Source organism: Glycine max, chromosome 16 (genome assembly GCF_000004515.6).
Source record: "Glycine max cultivar Williams 82 chromosome 16, Glycine_max_v4.0, whole genome shotgun sequence".
NCBI classification, from domain to species: Eukaryota; Viridiplantae; Streptophyta; class Magnoliopsida; order Fabales; family Fabaceae; genus Glycine; species Glycine max.
Genome location: NC_038252.2, coordinates 31578246 through 31600608, shown reverse-complemented (window position 1 = coordinate 31600608; position 22363 = coordinate 31578246). Strand labels below are relative to the sequence as shown.

The window sequence follows — 22363 nt, the reverse complement described above, 5'->3', positions numbered from 1 at the left end:
TGTAATAATTAATTGTAAAATATTGTAACAATGAGTTTTGATTGGGTCATAATCTAATTTACGTGCGAATGTAAATTGAAGAAATTATTAATTTATTTAATGACAAAATTATATTTTTGATCCTCCATTTTGTCTTTAATTTTAGATTTGATCCTCCGGTAAATTAATTCACAAATTTTGTTCTCCTATTTTCTAAAATCATGTAATGTTAATCCCCAAGACTATGATTGGACGTTATCCGTTAGTAAGTGATGTTGATTGTCACGTGTCACGTTCTTATACGTTCTTATTGGATGACGATTGTCACGTGTCATGTTCTAATTGGTCAATGAAAATATTAATGCATTTCATTTTTTATGGAGTTGACATCCAATCAAAATATGATACGTGGTGTTCATCATCTAATAAGAACGTGACACATAATAGTTAACATCATTTACTAACGGTCAATATATGATAACCAACATTACATGATTTTAGGAAATAGAATGATAAAATTTATGAATGAATTAATTTACTGAAAGACCAAATCTAAAATTAAAGACGAATGGAGAGATCAAATTTATAATTTTATCATTAATATATCCGGATAAAATATATGCGTATGTATCTTTAGTCAACTTTGGAGGTTGGCGTGCATCTAGAGAAGATAGCCCTGAAGTAGTGGGACCAGCTCACACCATGATATGATACAATTAACTTTACTTTAAATAATTTGGGGTCCCTATCTCATTCCTTGCTATCGTTAGAAGTTGTTATTTGATAGAAGGAAACATACATATACTAATTTCATTATCAAAACAAAAAAATATATACTAATTTGGTTTAGTGAAAGAAAAATATACAGATTTAGGAACGAAATTGTACCGGTATATCATTCCTTGCATAAAAAATATACGTACAATGTCAATGTAATTTGATATATATACCTTCTTATTTTGTTAATATACCTTTCTTTTTATTATTATTTTTTAAATATCCTCAATTCAAAACTAAAAGATTTGGCCGAAAACCCATTTCCGGAGACATGCTTTGACAGACAACTCCTTCAGGAAATGGGTGTACACTCACAGAAATGAAATCGGGTCATCATTTAAGCATTTTTCATTTTCAAAAGACATTGGGCTTTCATTTCTATTTTTTTCAAAAACGAAGGAATCGTGGTTAACGTTGTATATGGATTGAAGAGTCTTAAAATCAAGACCGGAACCTAAAGTTGATTTAGCATCAACAATGTCAACAATCAAAGCGCACAATGGTGAAAGCAAAGTACATCTTAACTTTTTTGTTGGAAATTTTGGCTTCCTAACTAATCCGCATAGCATGCATAACCAAGGGTCAAGACATACCACAATTATGCCTTATCTAGCCAACAACCAATTAAAACCCTTCAAAGATTCGTAGTATATCTTGAAAATGTTGGATAATTTTATTATTAATAATAAATATTTTTTATTAAATAGAAAGAAATTGCAACTATATGGGATACTAAGGTAATTTTATCCTTTCTGATACAATGTTTCTTTTGTTTCCTGTTCCAATAAATTATTTCATATGATGAGGTGAGTATTTGCATACTGCAAAAACATTTCAACACTTAAACAAGAACTCAAGAATTCGTTTAGGATTGAGAGGTGTTTGTCCTTGGGCAAGGGGCGACCACGCCCGAAGGATAACTTGAAGATTTGTTCACTTCATGTTTGTTGTTATAAGGTGTCTGGTCCGGGAGAGAGGGTGCTTTGTTGTTCGGCTATGGTCAAACGAATGCTTGCTCATGCCCTTAGTGGTTAAACAATCCTTATGGATACAAACATTAATATCGGTCCAGATTAGTTCAACAAACCCAATCATTCGAACCAAATTAATTGAATTGGTTTAGATTTTTTTGTATGTTTGAGTTGGACTTGAATCAAACCAATTGAAATATGATATTGATTGATTCAGATATCAAATTCAAACTTTCCAATTATGAACCAACCTGAACCAAACCAACTCTACCCTTTTCAGTGTGTTTTACTTCAATTTATTTTTAGAACCAAAGTTTGTGTTGGACGGTTTAATTTATTTCTTTTTAGTTATTATTTATAGATGGAGTTTTATGATTTATTTCCTTTTTATAATTTATGTTATTATTTAGTTGGTTATAAGTCAATAGCATTCAAATATGTTGGTTACATTATATTATTACATCATTATTTGTCAAAAATTGAGAGAAAATCATGTTATTTTTGTTAGTTTTTCAAAACTATTTGTAGAAAAAAAATTAATGAGATATCCAATTATCCAAACCAAACCAACTCATTCATTATTGGATTTGTTTGATTTAGGTTAGACAAAAAAATTTTGAAATCTAAATTAATTAAAATCAATCAATTCAAATTTTATTTTCTTCTGAATTCAAATTAAACCAACTCATAAACATTCCTAAAAATTAAAGTGATAGGATTTTTTTTTGGTAGATATGGAAAATTAAAGTGATAAGACATTTAAAATTGAGTTACAGACATAAATTATTTAAATAAAAATAGAACTTGTTAAAATGACATACAATAATCTTAAAATGCAATTTATTTACCAAAAAGAGATATATATTCAATTTGATATAGCTTATCAAGATTTAAAATTTAAAATTTAAATTTAATAGAAATTAAAATCAAAGAGTATTATAAATTATAAAATACAACCAGGGAGATTGTTAATTTCTTATTCTCATTGCTCTCTCAATTAGACATTCTCAATGTTTTTTCTTATCTCTTTTAATTCGGTGATGTATTTCGCACACTACCCATACAACCAGGCAAAAATTTCTTTCAGCCATCTCAAACTATTTTTTTATCTATATATTTGATCTTCTTACTTGTCTATTCCTTTTTATCGACTATCTTTTATGTCCATCTCTTATTGAATTTTAATACTATTTTATTTAAAATGAATTGTCAATAATTGAAAATAAATTTATATGATAATTTAAATTATTCATTATAAATAGAAAAAAAATTATATATTTAAAAATATGTATTATGAATTTTATTTATATAATAATAAACACTTATCATATGTAATGTGCAAGTAATTAAAAACTACTAATTAAAATAAAAGGTGATACTCAAATGTGTGGAAAGGTACTTTTTTTGGAAAATTCAGGAGATCGCGCGAAAAACACCTTAGATTAAAAAAAAACTACGTAATAAGAAAGAAAATAATTTGTAAAAATGTTCTTATCCAGGAGTAAGGATTCAAAATTATAACATAGTTATAAACTTTTAAAGAAAAACATAAATAATCTAATGAATTGGTTTTTACTCATTAATTCTAATCCAACTCAAAATCCATTACAATCATCCGTTTTACCTCTCCAGATTGAGCTATTAGAGTCTTTAAAAAACTTGACGTAAAAAATATGACTGATATAATTGCAATTGCATTTGCCATATGAATGTAAAGGCCCCCAAAAATTTTGTTCTTGCAACACAGCTGCCATTCCAGATTGCAATTTTAAACCTTGGTGGCCGTGTGCTGAGAGTGACTTAAGATATGATGTGTAGTTAACTAGTTATGAAATGGTGTGTCATGGATCACAGTTAATTGTGTCTTTTAAATATATGACAATTAGTCTAAAAAAAAGTATATGGCAATGATTCGATCTTTAAAGCCAAATGTGCTTTGAAGAATATTGGTTAGAAAAAATTAACCTTTTAAATAGATTTTAATATCTCAGTGAATCAGTCTTAACTGCCGGTTGAGGATAGCTTGAGTTCAAGAAAAAAAAAAAAAGATATGATGCATAGTAACTGCCTAGTGGTTGCAAGGACTCAAGATAGGACATTAAGGATATGTTTTGTTTAACGTTAAGATGATTGAATACAGATTTTCATGCACGTTTTGTAAAAAATAAGAATTCAAAACTTTTGATTCAATAATTGTTTAGGGACCTTCCAACGAAAAAACCAAACACATACTAAAGGACCCCAACTCGTATAGTTTTATTTACCGACATACGCATCATATTCTCTTGCAGAATTGTAATTCTGATCAAAGCATGCATACATGTTGGAATTGGGTTGCTTGCATCAAGGATTTTGCTTTTGAATTTGATTCTCATTCCCCTGAGAATGCATTTCTGATTCTGTTACATTTTTGGTTTCTTCTCTCCCTTAGTACCACAACCATAGTGTGTGTATGAATATATATATATATATATATATATATATATAATATATATATATATATATAATATATATATATTTTATTAATATATTATTTTTATTTTTAAATGTATAAATGTATATTGACAAATTTATTTTCAAAAGTGAAAAAAGAAATACGATAAATTTATCTATTTGTTAATTTTAATTTCCATAAAAAGCCTACGTGACACAAATGGATAAAAATGTCATAAAAATGATTATCAACATGACTGTTAAATAGATTGGACCAAAATGTCAGTAATTTTTCATTAGATCAAAATATCAGTAATTTTTTTATATCAAAATATCAATAATTTTTCATTAAACCAAAATGTCAATAATTTTTTTTAGACCAAAATGTCAGTATGTTTCCATTTGACCAAAATGTCAGTGAGTTACTATTGGACCAAAATGTCTCTAATTTTTTTTAGACCAAAATGTTTGTACATTTCTATTGAATTAATTTGTCAAATCCCAAATTTCGTTTCATTTAAGGATAAAATATAATTTAATCTTCATCTTTTTCTTTTTTTATCGTTACATGCATAACATTACAATAAACACTTAAAAAAAAGAAAAACAAACATAAGTTAAAATAAACATAATAATAAGCATAATATTGGTTAATAAGTATGGTTACTTTAACAAACATTGTAACTCAAATGCAACCATAACAACATCAATAATATCTTCTAAAATTTAATTAATTATTTTTATTGTTGATTACAAGTTATTTATGTTAGATGTTACATATTTGTAGATAAGATTAATTGCTCTCAATCTACTCCACAAGTTGAACAACCTCTGTCTAATTTTGAAGTACTCTAACTCTTAATGCTGAAAGTGTTCCAACTCCAACTCCATCTACCACTCAAAGTGCTATGAGTGACTTTTACATATAACTGATTAGTTATTGTTAAATTATGTTATGTATAACTAGTCACTATTTATAATGTTGTAGGAAACAAACATCATACCTCCACCACTGTCAACTATGTTTAGACCACCTTCAGTTAGGCCTTCAACACTCATTCGAATTATATTCCCAGATGTATCATCTGATAGGATGAACCAACAAAATTACATGTGCTTCATACCCATGTCAGGGCTACCTGGTCGCCAAGATTCAAAGAAGTGAAATATGAGATATGTTTGTCTTTTATTTATAATAGATTTTGACTAATTAATATAATTTGGATAAATTTGTAATGTACACTGTTACAATGTTTATTTTTATACATTGGTAGAATATTTATTTTAGAAAATTTTGTATTGTGACAGCAATAGACAGTAATAGGTAGTGACAAAATCAAGTTGGTCCTTATTTTTTGTAAGGATTAACTTAATGGTTGTGCATTTTTCTTTGAGTATCATATTTTGGGTAAAGTATTTGTCACATTAAAAAATTCATAGCAATAAACAAACTATGTTTATTAATCAATATTATGTTTATTATTATGTTTGTTATAACTTATACTTGCTTTCCTATTTTTTTAAGTGTTTATTATAATGTTAAACGATAAAAAAATGAGAGAAGATAATGATTAAAGTAGATTTTACCCTTAAATGAAACGAAATTTAGGGTATGACAAATTAGTCTAATGAAAACGTATTGATATTTTGGTCCAAAAAAAATTCTTAACATTTTGGTCTAATGAAAAATTAGTAATATTTTGGTTCAATGGTAACTTATTGACATTTTAATTCAATGGAAATGTACTAACATTTTGATCTAATGAAAAATTATGGACATTTTTGCCTAATGCTCATATTTTGATCTAATAGTAACTTATTGACATTTTAATCCAATCTATTCAGTAGCCATATTGATAATTATTTTTATGACATTTTTATCCCTCTGTGTCATAAAGGAAAATTGAAAAGAAAGAAAAAAATTAATTTTTTGTTTTTTAAAGTAAACTTTTCTTCTGATTTTTCTATTATTTTTTCTTCAATAAAAATAGAAAACAAATCATTATGTGTCTCAATTTTCATTCCTTTTAAATGGATCCTAAAAGTATTAATATAGCTTGGATTTTTTTTAAATCATTGGAATTAGGATTTTTTTTACTTTTTGATGAAACTTTTAGGCATTCTTACAAATTTCAATCTTTTGAAGTGATTATAAAACTAATCATGAGACTTAGTCACATATTTAAAACTTCGCTTGATTCCAATGATTAACGGTTGTTTTTTTTTTTTGGTAAAAATGAGTTCACATATCCAATGATTAAAGCAAGTGAAACTGACGTGTAGTTTAACTAGTTAGATTGGAAAGAGTAGTATTGATAAGGATTAACGTTGCGAAGACCCAATACTTGGTAGTTGGGCTGCACATCTTTAAATTGAGCCCACCTATTTTGAATATCATCTATGTGTAAGCAATCACCAAATCAATGTTTTCAACGATTAAAATAATCCTTTAATTTTTTTTTTGGAAAAAAATGTAAATTATATTAAACCCAAAATGATACAATAATAAACGGGGCATACCCCGCAGTTAAAGAAAATCAAAAGTCTCTCTAATACAAGAAGACATATATCAAGATGCTAAAACAAATACAACAGGTGTGTTTGTCTATACATAAGAAACTTAATCTTGCTAATAACCTCTATGACAGAAAATTGATAATCTTTAAAAATCAGCTTGTTCCTAGACAGCCAAATGCAGTAGACTGTAATTGCTATAGCCATACAACGTAATTTTCCTTGAACACCTGATGTGGATCTGCCCCTAATTAAAGAGTCAGTAATGCGCTGTAAAGAAGTGAAACGCTTGCGGAAAGGAGCCAAATCACAAATGTGAGCCCAAACTTGGAGAGATTTCCTGCAAGAAAAGAACAAATGAGCATTTGACTCAGACTCATTTGAACATAAAGGGCAGAGGGAACCCTTGTTCAAAAAAGCAACTTTGTCAAGAGTAAGCAGCCGATTCCTTTTAGCAAGCCACAAAATGAAAGACATCTTAGGGGGGATTGCTGGGTTCCATATAACAGAACACCAACTAACAGTAGGCTTGACACCTCTAATGTATTCATAGACTTTGTCAACAAGCAATTGTTCATTGGTGCTCCAAGATTGAATCATCTTTTTGGCCTCTTCCGTACTTAGCTCTTTAGAGATAATAAAGTCCCTTATTTGAATGATTTTCTTTATCAAAACTGAATCTGATGAAGAAGAATTGTAATTCCACACATCGCTCCCTCTGAAATAATAATGGTGAACCCACCGAATCACCCATAGAGAATCCTTTAATTTTTATATATGAGTGCCATTAATTTAGAAGCCAGTTCCTGTACGAAAAAATATCATGTTTTAGTGCTTATAAGAAATATATAATGATGTAGGACACTAACTAATGCATACTAATAAAGATGTGGGTATATATAAAAAAAAAATAAGGATGTATAACAATTTTTTTCGTTTGAAGACTGTTATTAAATAAGTGTGATGTCCAAAGACGAGAATGGTGAATATAATTTTTCGTTTTGAATAAGATAACACCTTTTGTTTAATTATTATTTAATTGCATTAGGGTCCTCACGATTTGCCTAATATGGTATTCCAAGTTATGCATTGACAATTTGACATTGACATGATGAATGCACGTATGCAGCTTTTACCAATCTTGACGAAGCTCGCTTATCTTAAGTATTAACTTGTGGCAACAAGCAGTAAATGGCCAGATGAATCATCTTCAATGAATAATATATTTAAATTTTAATTTTAATATTTATTCTGACTTTTTATTATAATAATGTAGATTTAAAAATTGCTTAATAAACTATATTCACACTATTGAAAGTAATTAGTTAAATAAATACATTTTCTGATAATTTAAAGGCATGAAACATTTATTAATTATAAATGTATTTTATAATTTAAGACAAAATTCTTACATATAATTATTTTTTTTCATTTTACAATGATTTTAATTACCTTAATTAAAACATATATATGTGTTGATAATAATAAAATTAAATATTTTAATTTAGAAGATATGATGGTTATAATTGCCTATTTATATATTTTTATGATTAAAAAATTAAAAAATTCTCTAAAATTTTCCTGTTTATTTGCACAAGATTTTCCTTTCAGAATTTTTTATTTTTATTATATTATTATTCATCTACCTATTACACGTTGAGAGATGAAATATTTTTATGTTCTTTTTACATTAAATACTTTTATATTAGATTTTAGTATGTTAAGAGAGAAAAATAAAACAATTTTAATAAGTCTCACTAATTAGCCTAAAATGTTCGCTCATATTTCCTTTATGAGAAAAAAATACAGAAATAATTTTAGAACTCATTTTGGATCAGTAACTTTATTTTTGTCCCCCTCTCCGATCTGAAAGGAAAATATAAAATGACTCAATATTCGCTTGAAAATAATTTTTATAAAAAATGTTTTTCTCAAATTTTTTTTAAATTATGTAAAAAAAAAACTTTAAATTAAAACACAAGACATCGCGTGACATGACCTGAAACAAATGCAACTTGTGAGTATTATTAGGAGAATAATTGGTAAAGAAGTCTTATTTTCCATAAAATAAATGACAAACAATAGACACGTTTTGTAATTGGAAGATAAACGTGTGTGCAATAAAATATCTTATGGTAAGAGGTCATATTCTACAAAATAGACCAAGAGGTCTTCTTTGATTCCTATTAATAAAAAAAAAATGTACTTCTCAACTTAGTTAACAATAACCTTAGGTCCAGCTAAAAACTCTAATCAAGAGTAGTTGGTTAAAAAAATAATAACAATAATCAAGCAAATCAAACCAATAAGATAACTCTTGTCTTAAAAAAAAAAAATCACTCCTGTATATTTTCCTATGATCAAACTATTCCTACCTATTATTAAGTTAACATACACCTTTGATAAAAGGGACATAAAATATGCTTCACAAAAGCAACTAAACGCAGCAATTTCTCCTAAATTTTAAGAACATTGAGGATGTCATTATTTTCTTTTCCACCACCATTTCTATACTATTTGCTGACTTTGATCCACGTGGTGTGTCACGTTGATCAAATATTTTTGTTGACGAGATGTTGCTTGTTTGTATTTCCTACTTTCCTGGCACAAATAGATTATCTTTCTTTCATTCCCTTTGATAGCTATATATACCCGTAAGAAAAGCAAAGTTGCAACATCTATTTTCCGCGTCTCAAAAACATTGGAATTTTGTGTTTGTCTTTTACTCTTTTGGAAACAATGAATGCACTAGCAGCCACCAACAGGAACTTTAGGCTGGCCTCTAGGCTCCTTGGATTGGATTCCAAGCTTGAGAAAAGTTTGCTGATTCCATTTAGAGAAATCAAGGCAAGTAAACCTGCAAAATGATTTGTTCTTACCATATTTTTTTTCTTTCTTTCACAAAGAAAATTGTTTAAGACCTCATATATTCTACCCCAGTCCTTCACCACTAGGCCGACCCAAGTGGGTTCAAAGAAAAGTGTTAGATGGTACAAAACAATTTTGTTGAAGAAAACCTTTTTCTCTCCTTTCTTCCAGATTTTTTGCTGTCATCAATGAATCAAAACCGTTAAATGAAGATCGGACAACTCAAATATTGAATGCATGTTTTAAGTCTGATTTACCAATGGTTCCGATGTGCTAACTGTGTGATAAAACTGACTTCATTCTACACCTACCTCTACCTCTCCCTCTCCCTCTCTTTACTGCCTGAAAAATAATTCATAAAACTTCTTAGAAAAGTCATTCATAGTTTTGTTGTGCATACTATGTCTTTAACATATATGATATGCATAACATAGTTTAGCAACTCCTCCAGTTCTAAATCTTGTTGAATGAAAATGCAGGTTGAATGTACCATCCCCAAAGATGATGGCAGCTTGGCCACTTTTGTTGGATTCAGGATTCAACATGATAATGCTAGAGGCCCCATGAAAGGAGGGATCAGATACCATCCTGAGGTTAGTTATATTCTGACTTTCAAAAACCTCAGTTACTGATCAACAACTCTAAACTGAAAACACAAACTAGCTATAGATTTTTTTTCTTCCCCTTAGATGGTTACACCTTTGGCCAGAAATACAATGAAGTCCCTTAATTTTTGGTCAAAATTTATCTTAGTTCCTAGACTTTAAAAATGTTTTGGTTCTTGTATTTTTTTATAATTGATGAATTTCGTCCCTCACTCTGATATCTTAAGTTCAATAAAAAGGAACAAAATTCACCAATTATAAAAAATACAGTAATCAAAATCAAGAACTAAGATTAATTTTGACCGAAACTTAAGCGACCTAAAACATATTTTACACTATAATGAATAGAAGGATGATTCCACTGAATAACCAACCACATATGTAACAAAAGCAGCAAATTGAATTTTAGCTCATAACTGTTTAGTATGCTTTTAGTGATTTTTCTGTTTATAAGGTTTAAGTTCCCTCACACAATTATGTATTGGCTTGAGTAGGTTGAACCAGATGAAGTGAATGCTTTGGCACAACTAATGACATGGAAGACAGCTGTAGCAAATATACCATATGGTGGTGCCAAAGGAGGAATAGGGTGTGACCCTGCAGATTTAACTGTGTCAGAGTTAGAAAGACTCACTAGAGTTTTTACCCAGAAAATTCATGATCTGATTGGAGTTCAGACAGATGTGCCTGCACCTGATATGGGAACAGGACCACAGGTCAGTACAACAATTCAGCTTTGTGAATTTGCTGATGATTATTATGCTTATTTGTTATATGCTCTCTTTTCTTCATATTGGATTTCAATACAAAACACTCACTAGCTTACTACATGGTTGTGACTTGTGAATGCAGACTATGGCATGGATTCTAGATGAGTATTCCAAATTTCATGGCCACTCTCCTGCAGTAGTGACTGGGAAACCTGTAGTAAGTAGATTAAAATCTTTGTATTTCTCATTTTAATGGGCATTGAACTGTGCCACAACAGCAACTTATGAACACACTCTTTCTAACACTTTTTTTTACAATTGGACTATTAGTTGAAGAACAAAACTTAGATACAGTTTATAAGTTTTTTCCAATCAGAATTTCTATGTTGATCTTTAATGCAAATCTTTATTATGTGAACTATCAAGGTGAAACTCCAATTCTGACAGGAGAATAACACTAAAAAACTGTATCTAAGTTTTGTTCTTAGTTGAAATTCATGTGAATTCTACTAAATAAGGAGGGGTTCCACTCCCTATTTAGTGCATCAAACAAGAATTTCAACCAAAAATAAAAAGTGTGTTCAGAAAATTTTGCTGATAACATCCCCTAAACCAATTCCCATATCTAACTTTTCATGTTCAAACAAGGAACTCGGTGGATCTCTAGGCAGAGATGCAGCTACTGGACGAGGAGTCCTCTTTGCAACGGAGGCTTTGCTTAAGGAGCATGGGATGAGTGTATCCGGACAGCGGTTTATCATACAGGTACTACTTGTTTTGTATTACTTAAATTGATCTCTATGCTAAATGAAAACAACATTCATTATATGTTAATGTAAGGACTGGTGCTTCTAACATCATGCACAGTAGCTTGAAAATAATGTTCACAACAATGATTGATAGAGATAAACTTCGTACCCCATTGCCCAGAGGCTCTTCGCTATGCGAAGGTATGGGGAAGGAATATTGTACGCAGCCTTACCCTTGCATATGCAAAGAGGCTGTTTCCGAATTCGAACCCATGATTGATAGAGATATATTAGTAAAATGTAAAAATGCTCCAAGAAAAGTTCATCAATGCATACCTAATATTTTGATGAATTTGAGACAAAATCCTGCAATCAATCCTGTTGTGTGTCTCTTCAGGGATTTGGAAATGTGGGGTCTTGGGCTGCCCAATTGATCAGTGAGAAAGGTGGAAAAGTTGTTGCAGTGAGTGACATAACTGGGGCCATAAAGAATACCAATGGCCTTGACATACCAAGCTTGCTCAAACATTCTAGAGAACACAGGGGAGTCAAAGGATTCCATGGTGGTGATGCAATTGACCCCAACTCAATATTGGTTGAAGACTGTGATGTTCTTGTCCCAGCAGCTCTTGGTGGAGTCATCAATAGGTGCTTTTGCTTAACTACATAATTCTTTTGTGCATATTGAACTACTAAGATCACTTAATTATCATCACATCTTACCTTGGAAGTAAACACCAAAATATTGTCAAGCACCACACGTTTTTTCTTGAGTAAACCTCCATTTAATTAGGCCATGTGATGATTTAATCTCTTACTTTGCAAGATTTTTACTTTGGTCTTTGGCTTTGCACAGTATTGCGAAACATCATTTACTGCATTTCCAAATGTCAGTGAAAAAATGTAATATAAAAAGTTTAAGGACACGACATTTTGCAATATTTTACAAATTTAGAGGAGCTTGACAATATTGCTTGTTGCATAAACTTATTGCCTGCAATCCTTAAGCATCCTAAACATAAGTCTAAACCTTTTTCTTTACCTCTTTTTTATATGGTTGAAGGGAAAACGCAAATGAGATTAAGGCCAAATTTATTGTTGAAGCAGCCAATCACCCAACTGACCCGGAGGCTGATGAGGTTAGCTTGTATTCTTTCTTTCTCTTCCTTTTAAAAAAGGAAAACAATAAGAAATAAGCCTTGTTTTTAATTACTACCTCCTTGCTTTGCAGATTCTGAAAAAGAAAGGGGTTGTGATCCTCCCAGATATATTTGCAAATTCAGGAGGAGTCACAGTTAGCTACTTTGAGTGGGTGCAGGTAACTATCTTGATAATTAACTGTTATGATTTCAAATGGATGCATTTCCTTTCATATTACTTTGTCATATTATTTATAAAAAAAACGCTTAAAAATAATCATAGTAAGAACAAATTACGAGAAATATTATTAACACATTCTTTTAATTGAAATTTAAGTGAATCCCACTAATTTGGGAATGAGAACCATTATATATTATGTGAGATTTATATGAATTTCACTGGATAAAAAAAATGTCTCAAAAAGAAAATCTTAGAAAATGTGTTGCTAGTAGTTGTTTTAACAATATTTATAAAGTGTCTTTTAGTTGTCTTTACATTTTTTCTTTCATGACATAACATTGTCTTATTTCCTCTGTTCCAAAATAATTGTAATTTTAATCTTTGAATTTTTTTTAAATTAATTAACATTCTTACTTTTCAAATAGATATTCAAACATCTATTTCAGTCAAAGAGATATTCAAACATCTATTTCAGTCTTTTCTTGTAATAAATAATGTTGTCTTAAAAGACTTAATATACATTTATTGAAATTAAAAGAAAAATGATTTTGCTAACTAGTGTCCTTAGAATATTGGTTAAGAAACTAAAAGAAAAAATATTTATTATACATAAAAGGGATATTTTAATAAAATTATTTTCTAATAAATAATAATTTTCTTGGAATACTTGCTTTCTATATGAAAAAACCTTAAACATCATTCATTTTGGAACAAGGAGAGTATCACTTTAGTGGTTCCAAATTCTTTTACATATATGTTAATCCACTTCATGTAACCATTATAAGGATAATTAAATGATGATTATAATTATGTAACACACAGAACATTCAAGGGTTCATGTGGGATGAGGAGAAGGTGAACAACGAGCTAAAGACATACATGACTAAAGGGTTCAAAGATGTGAAGGAGATGTGCAAAACCCATAATTGTGATCTTCGTATGGGAGCATTCACCCTTGCAGTTAACCGTGTGGCAAGGGCCACTGTACTTAGGGGTTGGGAAGCTTGAAATCATAATACTGTTGCTCCTTTGGACAAAGATTCAGAGCTCCATTGACAGACTCAGCAACACCTTATACAATTCTTGCATACGCATCCGAAATTTTACGGATATTTTTTAAATAAAGAAATTCATTTCCACTTTATGATTGTTTTATTTATGCCTTAGATATATTTTTAGAACACAAGCAATTGTATATCCATTTTATGCCTTAGATTGGTCCACTTGCAATGAGGCATCACTTGTTTTCTGATGCTTCAGGTGTCTCTTTTTTAAGGATGTTGTTCCCTTTTCCTGTGCTGTTTTGTTTTTTCATCCCCACTCATCAAAAAAATTCTATTTAGAATTTCTTTAGAAAATAACAGCGTTGAACCACTGAGCCCGAATCATTTATCTAAGATCACATTGGCTAATATTTCAACTTGATTTTGGATAATTCAACCTAGAACCAAACACACTTAACTTCAATTGTTAGAATAGATTCCTATATCATAAATTGAGAATGACACCCAAAGACAAATTTTTCACCGGCGAAATCATTTTAAATTTGACTAAAGAATTCTGTTACTTGTATAACTTTCTGGAACATTAATATCATATTTTTATAACTTTTTTTCTCTCACTTTTATTGCGTCACAAAACTAATTATATGTTGACTCCTATATTGATGAACATACAAAATTTTATAAATCCAAAATGGTCAAGTTACAAATGCGTTTGGTTTGAGCATCTTTGCCGTATACTTAGGCACTAATTTAAATTATTTCCTGAATTTTTTTCAAAATCCTCTATATTTTACTTATCTCCTACTTTTGACAGTGCTTTATAGATGCAACGTTTCCACCAAAAAAAAAATAATTATAGATGCAAAATTAAACTCCATTACAGGAAAAAAAAAAGAAGCAAAATAAGTGTGCACTAATCATATTTAGCATAACAAGAATGTAATTTTGGTCATTAACACACGTTTGAGAACACAATCATTAAAGAGTCCTAAAGCCTAGTATGAACTCAAAACATATATACTGAGACAATGTATTGGATGCTTCTTCTATCCTTTCACATATAATTTAAATATAACTAATAAGATATTGGGGTGAGTTTGGTTTGTTTAAGTAAAACCTCTTATTCAAATTTTATAGATAAAAAAATGTGATTGAGAGAAATTTTTTTATTAAAAATGTTTAATTAAATTTTCTGATTAATCATCAATAAAATTAATAAATACTATATATTAATATTATGTTAACAAACAAAATATGGTTTGATTCCACAAGACAATTTTGGAAAACTAGGGAAAGAAAAAGCAAAAAAAAAACAAAAACAGAATAAGAATCAGATGCGAGAGGGCAGACAGTAGAGTGGAGAAGAGATTATCCAGCTGGTAAGTAAGACAAGGTATTATGAGACTGAAAACTGAAAAATAGCGTACAGTGATCAAAGACAAACTTAACAACGTAAGACGATGGCTTCATCCTCCTCAGGAAACCCGAACAACCCAGAAGTGAGAAAAGACATCGTGTGGAACCGCTGGGTGATATTCTCACCCGCTCGTGCAAAACGACCCTCGGACTTTAAGTCCAAGTCCCCCGCCGACCCGAACCCGAACCAGCAATGCCCCTTCTGCATCGGCCACGAGCACGAGTGCGCGCCCGAGATCTTCCGGGTCCCGACCCATGACCCGGATTGGAAAATCCGGGTCATCCAGAACCTCTACCCCGCCCTCTCCCGCACCCTCCCCGAACCCCAAGGTTCGGCTTCCACGACGGGTTCGGTCCTGACCGGGTTCGGCTTCCACGACGTGGTGATTGAAACCCCGGTTCACCCGGTTCAGCTCTCCGATCTGTCTCCTTCACAAATTGGGAAAGTTTTCCTCGCTTATACCGAGAGAACTCGACAGCTCGCGAGCCATGAATCCATCCAATACGTGCAGGTTCGTTCGTTCTTTCGTTCTCTAGTGCCCCCCAATTTTCATTATCGAATTATTTAATTGCTGAATTGGTCTATAAACGTGTATTCCATCAAGAAAATTAGTCCTTGAAATTGGTTTTGGTTGTGTGAGTGATGACTAGTGAAAGAAATGCACATTTAAGGAGCTTAGGCATAAATATCACCCACGCTCAAGGTTTATAATTTTGTCACTTATTGTGGTCGTGGTGCAGTTGTGGGAAGTCCAAATACCATTACTTGTGGCTGCAGACTGTTTTTTAAAACTTTGCCCACACTATTATATCCTTGATTTTGAGGAACTAAGTTGACCAATCACTCTATGAGTAAAAGGTGATATTAGTTTCAGAATGGTGGAAATTATGTATTAAGTCTCCAAATATGTATTTTATCAGTTGCTGACTTTGAATTTTGCTGAATCTTCTGAATAAAATGTGAAATTAATCCCTAATGTCTGTGATCCTGAATCTGTATTATGTTTTCCTGCCAAATTAGTCCTTATGATTTATTTAGATCCTAGCATAACTTTGCGATGTTTTGGTCACCGCTTGCGCTCCAAGATGTTCTTTTTGCTTCAAAGGGTGTGTGAAGCCCTTTGATGGCTTTTTTGGTTGTGTTCTTATGGAGTTTGATGCTTTAACTATGTGATGTACTATGAAGCACAAACACCGGACGATACTTTGACACGACTAATATCTAAAATCTAGCACATGGGGACATTGCATACATACACAAATAGAGAGACTTTAATGAAATGAAATATGAGTAATATATAACAAAATATCTAAATTGATAGTATATTCATCTTTTTAAATAAACCTTCCATAAGTTTATGAGTTATGCAAAGGTGACAGCTTAAGTGTTCAAGCCAACAAAAAATAATTTTTAAATTAGACACCTAATAAGAAGTGTCAAACAAGTGTCGGGGTGTGTGGTGTTGGAAACACGTTTGACACGGCGACACTTCAAACAAGAGAGGTGTTCATGCTTCATACATGAAGTTGCTTTCTTCTATCTCTTGTTTTCTATTATCATTTTTTTTTTATTTCATGCTCATTTCACAAAAGCTAAGGCAGGGATTTTAGATGTAATAGTATGCCATATATGCTTTCTATGCAGCATATGTTATATGTGTTGATATGTTGTGTTAATAGTTTTCAATGCAAGGTATAAACCCTTAGATGAAATTCAGAAATAGTGTGTGGATCTTGGATTTATTTGCACTTAGATAAATAGTAGTATGTTTTAGTTTGGCTATACGTATAATTGTTGATTTTACTTTGGGTAATGAGAGAAGTTGAGTAATAAGCAATGGCTGCGTGCCTGCTTTGCATCACTGATGATAGATCTAATAACGTTTATGGTTACAGTTGTAACTGTATTAATCAAATGGTAGTTGCAGTCTACATTTCTGTCATTTTCTACAATGGCATTAATAATTGCAATTGGTCCAGTCTTACACATTTGGGATAAATAAATTACTGTTTTTCTTCTTCTTGCACTTGTTTTATCACGTAAACTTGCTTTTATTAACTTTTGAAGGTGTTCAAAAACCATGGTGCTTCAGCTGGTGCATCAATGAGTCATTCTCACAGTCAGATGATGGCCCTGCCAGTTATTCCACCTAGTGTTTCTGCCCGTCTTACAAGTATGAAAGATCATTTTGATCAGACAGGGAAATGCTTTATTTGTGAAATTCAATGTAAAGATCTTTTGATTGATTCATCTACCAACTTCTTTTCACTGGTTCCTTTTGCTGCTACTTTTCCTTTTGAGATATGGATTGTTCCTCGGTACCACACTGCTCACTTCCATGAATTGGATGCTGAAAAGGTACCACTTCTTTATTTGCAAAGTCTTGTTGATGCTTAAGTGCCAAACATTTAGTTTGATCTCAATATAATGCATCTTATATGAGGTGTGAATTAAAGGCTTAACTAGTTGTTTTCTGAGGCTTGATGCTGATTCCTATTATGGGCTGATTCCATGTGACAGAAACATACTGAACAAGTAGATCCGAAATCATGTTAACAGTCAGTTGTTCCTATTGCCATTTTGGAATATAAATGGATTATCTTTGGTACTTGAGTCATATGAGATTGGATATGGTCGGTGCTTAGAAATTATGATTAGATATTGGAACGCCAAGTTCTAATATGGAACTGTCACTATTAGGTGTCAGAAATGTAACCAAGTAACAAATGCTTTTCATGCCATCTTCATGTGTGAGTAAACTGAATAGTGTATGTCTATGTGTTCCTTATATCATAATTGTTGATAGCGAATAACACTTATATGGCAATAGGGGGCTCTTATTGCTATACCGCATAGCATAACATAATCTTACCACACTTTATAACACTATATATTTAATATAATTAAAAATGACAATTAGAATTTTGAAGATTTATTATATTATAATACAGATTGAGCATCTTTGTAATAGCACACAGATAGCTCAAGCTATTGCTACTCATAGTGGATTTTGCAATGCTATGCGTTCAACATAACATAGCACCGATTCACCTCGTATTGCTAAATTGGAATTTGCACTGTGTCATGCCATTATCAACTATATACACTTGTGCTAATGTCTCCTCTATTTGTGTTTTCTTTTTCCAAAGGTTGGTCATTATTTCTTGATATTTATTTTGCAGGCAGTTGAACTTGGAGGTTTGTTGAAACTAATGCTCAGGAAGATGGCCTTGCAGTTGAACAATCCACCGTTCAACTATATGATTCACACTAGTCCACTTCATGCTAAAGGGTCGGAGTTAGCATACAATCATTGGTTTATACAGATAATACCTCAACTTATTGGGATTGCGGGTTTTGAGCTTGGAACTGGTTGTTACATAAATCCTGTGTTCCCCGAGGATGCTGCAAAGGTTCTAAGGGAAGTGAAAGTTCCAGAGTCAGGATAAAGCGTGCAGAAAACATATTGGTTATCTAATCTAAAACTTGTTAGGTGGTAAGTTTTTCTTTGATTCACATACGAGGGACAAGCTTTTTTTGCTACGGTTTTTATACTGAGTCTCCTAGTGAGGGAGTTTCGGCTCTTACAAATGTTGGTCATAAAACATCGAGATGTTGGAAATTTGAAATAAAATATTCATTGTGTATTGGAGTCATTGAGGAAACGAATATGTCCTTTTGGGGGTAATGGAAGGGTTTCTTTTTGCCGGCTTATTATGCATTAAGAGACTAGGGCTTGTTAAGAACTTTCTCTTTTTCCAGTAGTTACTATTCGTAGCTTACAAGGAAAACGCAGAAATAGCTGAGGTTTTTTCTTTTTGACAAAAAAATGTAATTATTATAAATTTAAGACTATTTTATGAATGGTCGAAAGTTTCATATTTTGTGAGCTTCCTCTGAGTCCAACCACTACTGAGCCATCACCGTCAACATTAACGGAGACGATGACAACACGTGTAACAAACAACTGGATGCTTAGGGAGTTGAAGTGTGGACTGTTCTTGCCTTTGTAATTGACTATATTAAGGGTGTGTTTAGATAAAAAGTTACCTTCAACATAATTGGCTTTTATCTTAACGAGACAGAATACTTGCTTCTTAATTTGGTGACAAAATACTTGCTTCTTAATTTGGTGCATTGGAATGTGTGTGTGTGTGTTTTTTTTTTTATTTGACAAGTTTCAGTTGGGTAAAATAGCAAAAGATTTAGATGTAAATGCATGAGTGTTTTCACGGCGGTCAGCTACTCTTATATTAAACGTAGGTTACAAATGAAGTTTAAGGGTAAAGTACACTCAACTCCTAGCCTACTATCTGCTACTCAGCAAAGAGTAGGTACACAAGAAAAGGTCAAAAGTAAGCACAGTAAGTTCGAAAAATATGGACATAACCTATTTTCTAACACAACCCCCCCCCCCCCCCCCCAAAAAAAAAAAAATCCAGGGCGGATAAATAAATAGTATGAACGAAACTTGGAGCATAAACACTGAATCCTAGGTTCTCTCAATGTTTTTAATACTAATTTTCTTAGTGAATAACTTCTCTGGAATAAAGTGACGATCAATTTTTATGTGTTTGAGTTTTTCATGAAATACTGGATTAGAAGTAATATGACAAGTTGTTTGATTATCACAACATAGTTAAATTTATGTTCTTGGAGAAGTTGTTTGACTCATATAAGTTCACAAGTGGTTCATGCCATGTTCTTATATTCAACTTTTGCACTAAATTGGGCAACAACATTTTGTTTCTTGCTCTCCCAAAAAATGAGATTTTCTCCCATGAATACACAATGTCCAGTGGTAGAGCACCTACCTAGGAGAGCTTGCCCAATCAGCATCACAATACCTAGTAACATGGGTGTTGTTTCCCTTATCTTCATATAACAATCCTTGTCCTAGAGCCTTTTTAATGTACTTAAGGATGTGAGTTACAACATTCTAGTGATCAATGTGAGGAGCTTGCATAAATTGACTAACAACCCTAACTGCAAAAGAGATATCAAATCTAGTAATTGTATGGTAAATGAGTTTTCCAACTAGTCTCCTATGTCGTTTGGAATCTGCACAGCCCTATTCTACCATCCACTTTTGATTTGGATCCATGGAATTGTCAATGAGCTTACACTCAATCATGCATGTTTGTTTCTTTCCAAATATCCAAAGCGTAATTTCTTTGAGAAATAATGATGCCTTCGTTTGATTGAGTCACTTTAGTACCAAGAAAGTATTTTAGACACCCAAGATCGTTGATATGAGAGTGACTGAATAAGTGAACCAAATCGGATACGTTGAGATTCTTGGCATGTGACCAAAGCATGACAAACTGATTCTTCTTCCAAACCACACATGGGGAGTAAGGTGTCAACTAATATGTTCTTTTTAGCCAAATTCTTTTTCATTGGCAGTATATATGAGCAAGCATGCCAAATGAAAATTTTAAATTTAGGGAGAGCTTCATTGTTCCAAACCGGATTCCATATCATCTATGAATAATTAGATGTTGAATCCACAGGTTTGTACTTCATTCTAACTAAATGACATCCAGATTTCACTATATATATTTCAACAAATATAATTTTCTAACATTATTATTCTAAGAGGAATAGCCTTTATACTCGCTGTTGTACTAGGTGGGATGAGTCTCTTAATCAACTCAATACTCCATGTTACAACATGTGTTGGGTAATCAATGCTCCCGCAAATAAAATTACTCACCCCCACAAAGGATCGTAAAAACACACCAAAGATTACACCGTAGAAAAAATAATAACAAACGCAAGAATTTAATGTGGTTTGACACCTCTTGCCTACGTCCATGGAACCGACTCAAAGTATTTCACTATCACAAAAATGATTACAAGATTGTAACTCACCCTAAATAGTATATCACTCTACAAACACGAGTACCAAACTCAATGGTTACAAGAAATGACAACACTCTCACACAAAGACATTTTTCTCTCAATAAAGTTACTTTGTTTCACAATCTCCCTTCTCACACACTCTCTCCTCATGTGTTGTGTTTCTCCACTAATTGTCTTCTCTATTTATAGTGAAGATTGTCACCAACTATAATAAGTAAGCTCTCTTGGAAGTTAAAACAAAAATAACTTCCAATGCATCCATTCAACTAAGGTTCATCTAGTAAAATGTAGTCTTTCACTTTGCATTTAAGCCACCTAAACCTTAATGATGAAAATTCAATTCTCAATGTACATGCACTTTATCTTTTGGCTTAAAACTCTACAACATGATCCCTAAAAAGATTGTGAACCATTATATCCTCTTATGAAAGCACCTGCACATCGAAATTGAAATATTAGCAAAAGTAAGGAACATTGATCCGAGTAGTACTTGACTCTTTGATTGAGTTTTATGAATGAAAAAATATAATTGGTAAGTCAACTACTCAATCACCTGTGTATCTGGGGGGAATCAAAGAAATTGATAAGTCACGAAGACTTAGTGAGAGCATAAAATATAAAGCAGATAGGAAAGAAAGCATAAACATAACACGAGTCTCTACATCCAAAAAGAATATAAATGACATTAAATAAAAGCAAAATAAATACAACTCATTTTTAGAAACTATTGTATACTCCCTTAGAAATTTTTAGAACTACATATAAACTTGTATTCAAGAATAACAACTTTGTAAAAACTTTCATTCTACTATATGCACATAGCCCACATTATCTCTTTGTTGTGGCTAATGATAATTTTAGAACTACAACATTTAGCTTGTAGGTTACATTATTTCTTTGTTAAGTGAATAAACATTTTAGTCTCTGAGATTGTACCCATTTTGCATATTAGTCCCTAACTTAATATTAAATTCAAAATAGTCTCTATCTTTGCATAAGTGTTGCAAAATAGTCCTTCCGTTAAATTTTAAAGTAACGCCGTTAGTGAGGTCAATTTTAGTGCCACGTGGACTATCCAACGTGGCACTAAAGGATGACGCGGCATGATACGTGGACGTGCCTCCTAAAATATGTCACGTCATTTGATGCTA

The 22363-nt window shown here is 31.7% G+C and overlaps 2 protein-coding genes across 3 annotated transcripts; both read left to right on the top strand.

Moving 5' to 3' along the window:
- The first annotated feature begins 9291 nt into the window (after positions 1-9291).
- Positions 9292-14201, top strand: LOC100777869 (glutamate dehydrogenase 1). Of its 2 annotated transcripts, none has more exons than XM_003548014.5 (9): positions 9292-9521; positions 10022-10135; positions 10642-10863; positions 11000-11074; positions 11506-11622; positions 12004-12254; positions 12670-12745; positions 12838-12924; positions 13749-14201. In XM_003548014.5, exons 1-9 carry the CDS (start codon positions 9414-9416, stop codon positions 13932-13934), a joined length of 1236 nt encoding a protein of 411 aa, XP_003548062.1. In that variant the 5' UTR covers positions 9292-9413; the 3' UTR covers positions 13935-14201. The 2 variants fall into 2 exon arrangements, with proteins under 2 accessions (XP_003548062.1, XP_040866458.1); XM_041010524.1 differs by lacking the exon at positions 9292-9521 and adding an exon at positions 9536-9664.
- Positions 14202-15208: 1007 nt separating this feature from the next.
- Positions 15209-19012, top strand: LOC100777342 (ADP-glucose phosphorylase). Its single transcript, XM_003548013.5, has 3 exons — positions 15209-15858; positions 17415-17705; positions 18530-19012. The coding sequence occupies exons 1-3, from the start codon at positions 15391-15393 to the stop codon at positions 18794-18796; spliced, it is 1026 nt and encodes a 341-aa protein (XP_003548061.1). The 5' UTR covers positions 15209-15390; the 3' UTR covers positions 18797-19012.
- The last annotated feature ends 3351 nt before the right edge of the window (positions 19013-22363 follow it).

Bases quoted from the DNA above. Each gene is read 5' to 3' on its own strand.
- LOC100777869 (XM_003548014.5), top strand. From the start codon at position 9,414: ATGAATGCACTAGCAGCCACCAACAGGAACTTTAGGCTGGCCTCTAGG. The intron at 9,522-10,021 runs GCAAGTAAACCT...ATGAAAATGCAG, and splicing joins TTCCATTTAGAGAAATCAAG to GTTGAATGTACCATCCCCAA. The intron at 12,925-13,748 runs GTAACTATCTTG...TGTAACACACAG, and splicing joins GCTACTTTGAGTGGGTGCAG to AACATTCAAGGGTTCATGTG.
- LOC100777342 (XM_003548013.5), top strand. From the start codon at position 15,391: ATGGCTTCATCCTCCTCAGGAAACCCGAACAACCCAGAAGTGAGAAAA. The intron at 15,859-17,414 runs GTTCGTTCGTTC...TAACTTTTGAAG, and splicing joins AATCCATCCAATACGTGCAG to GTGTTCAAAAACCATGGTGC. The intron at 17,706-18,529 runs GTACCACTTCTT...TTTATTTTGCAG, and splicing joins ATGAATTGGATGCTGAAAAG to GCAGTTGAACTTGGAGGTTT.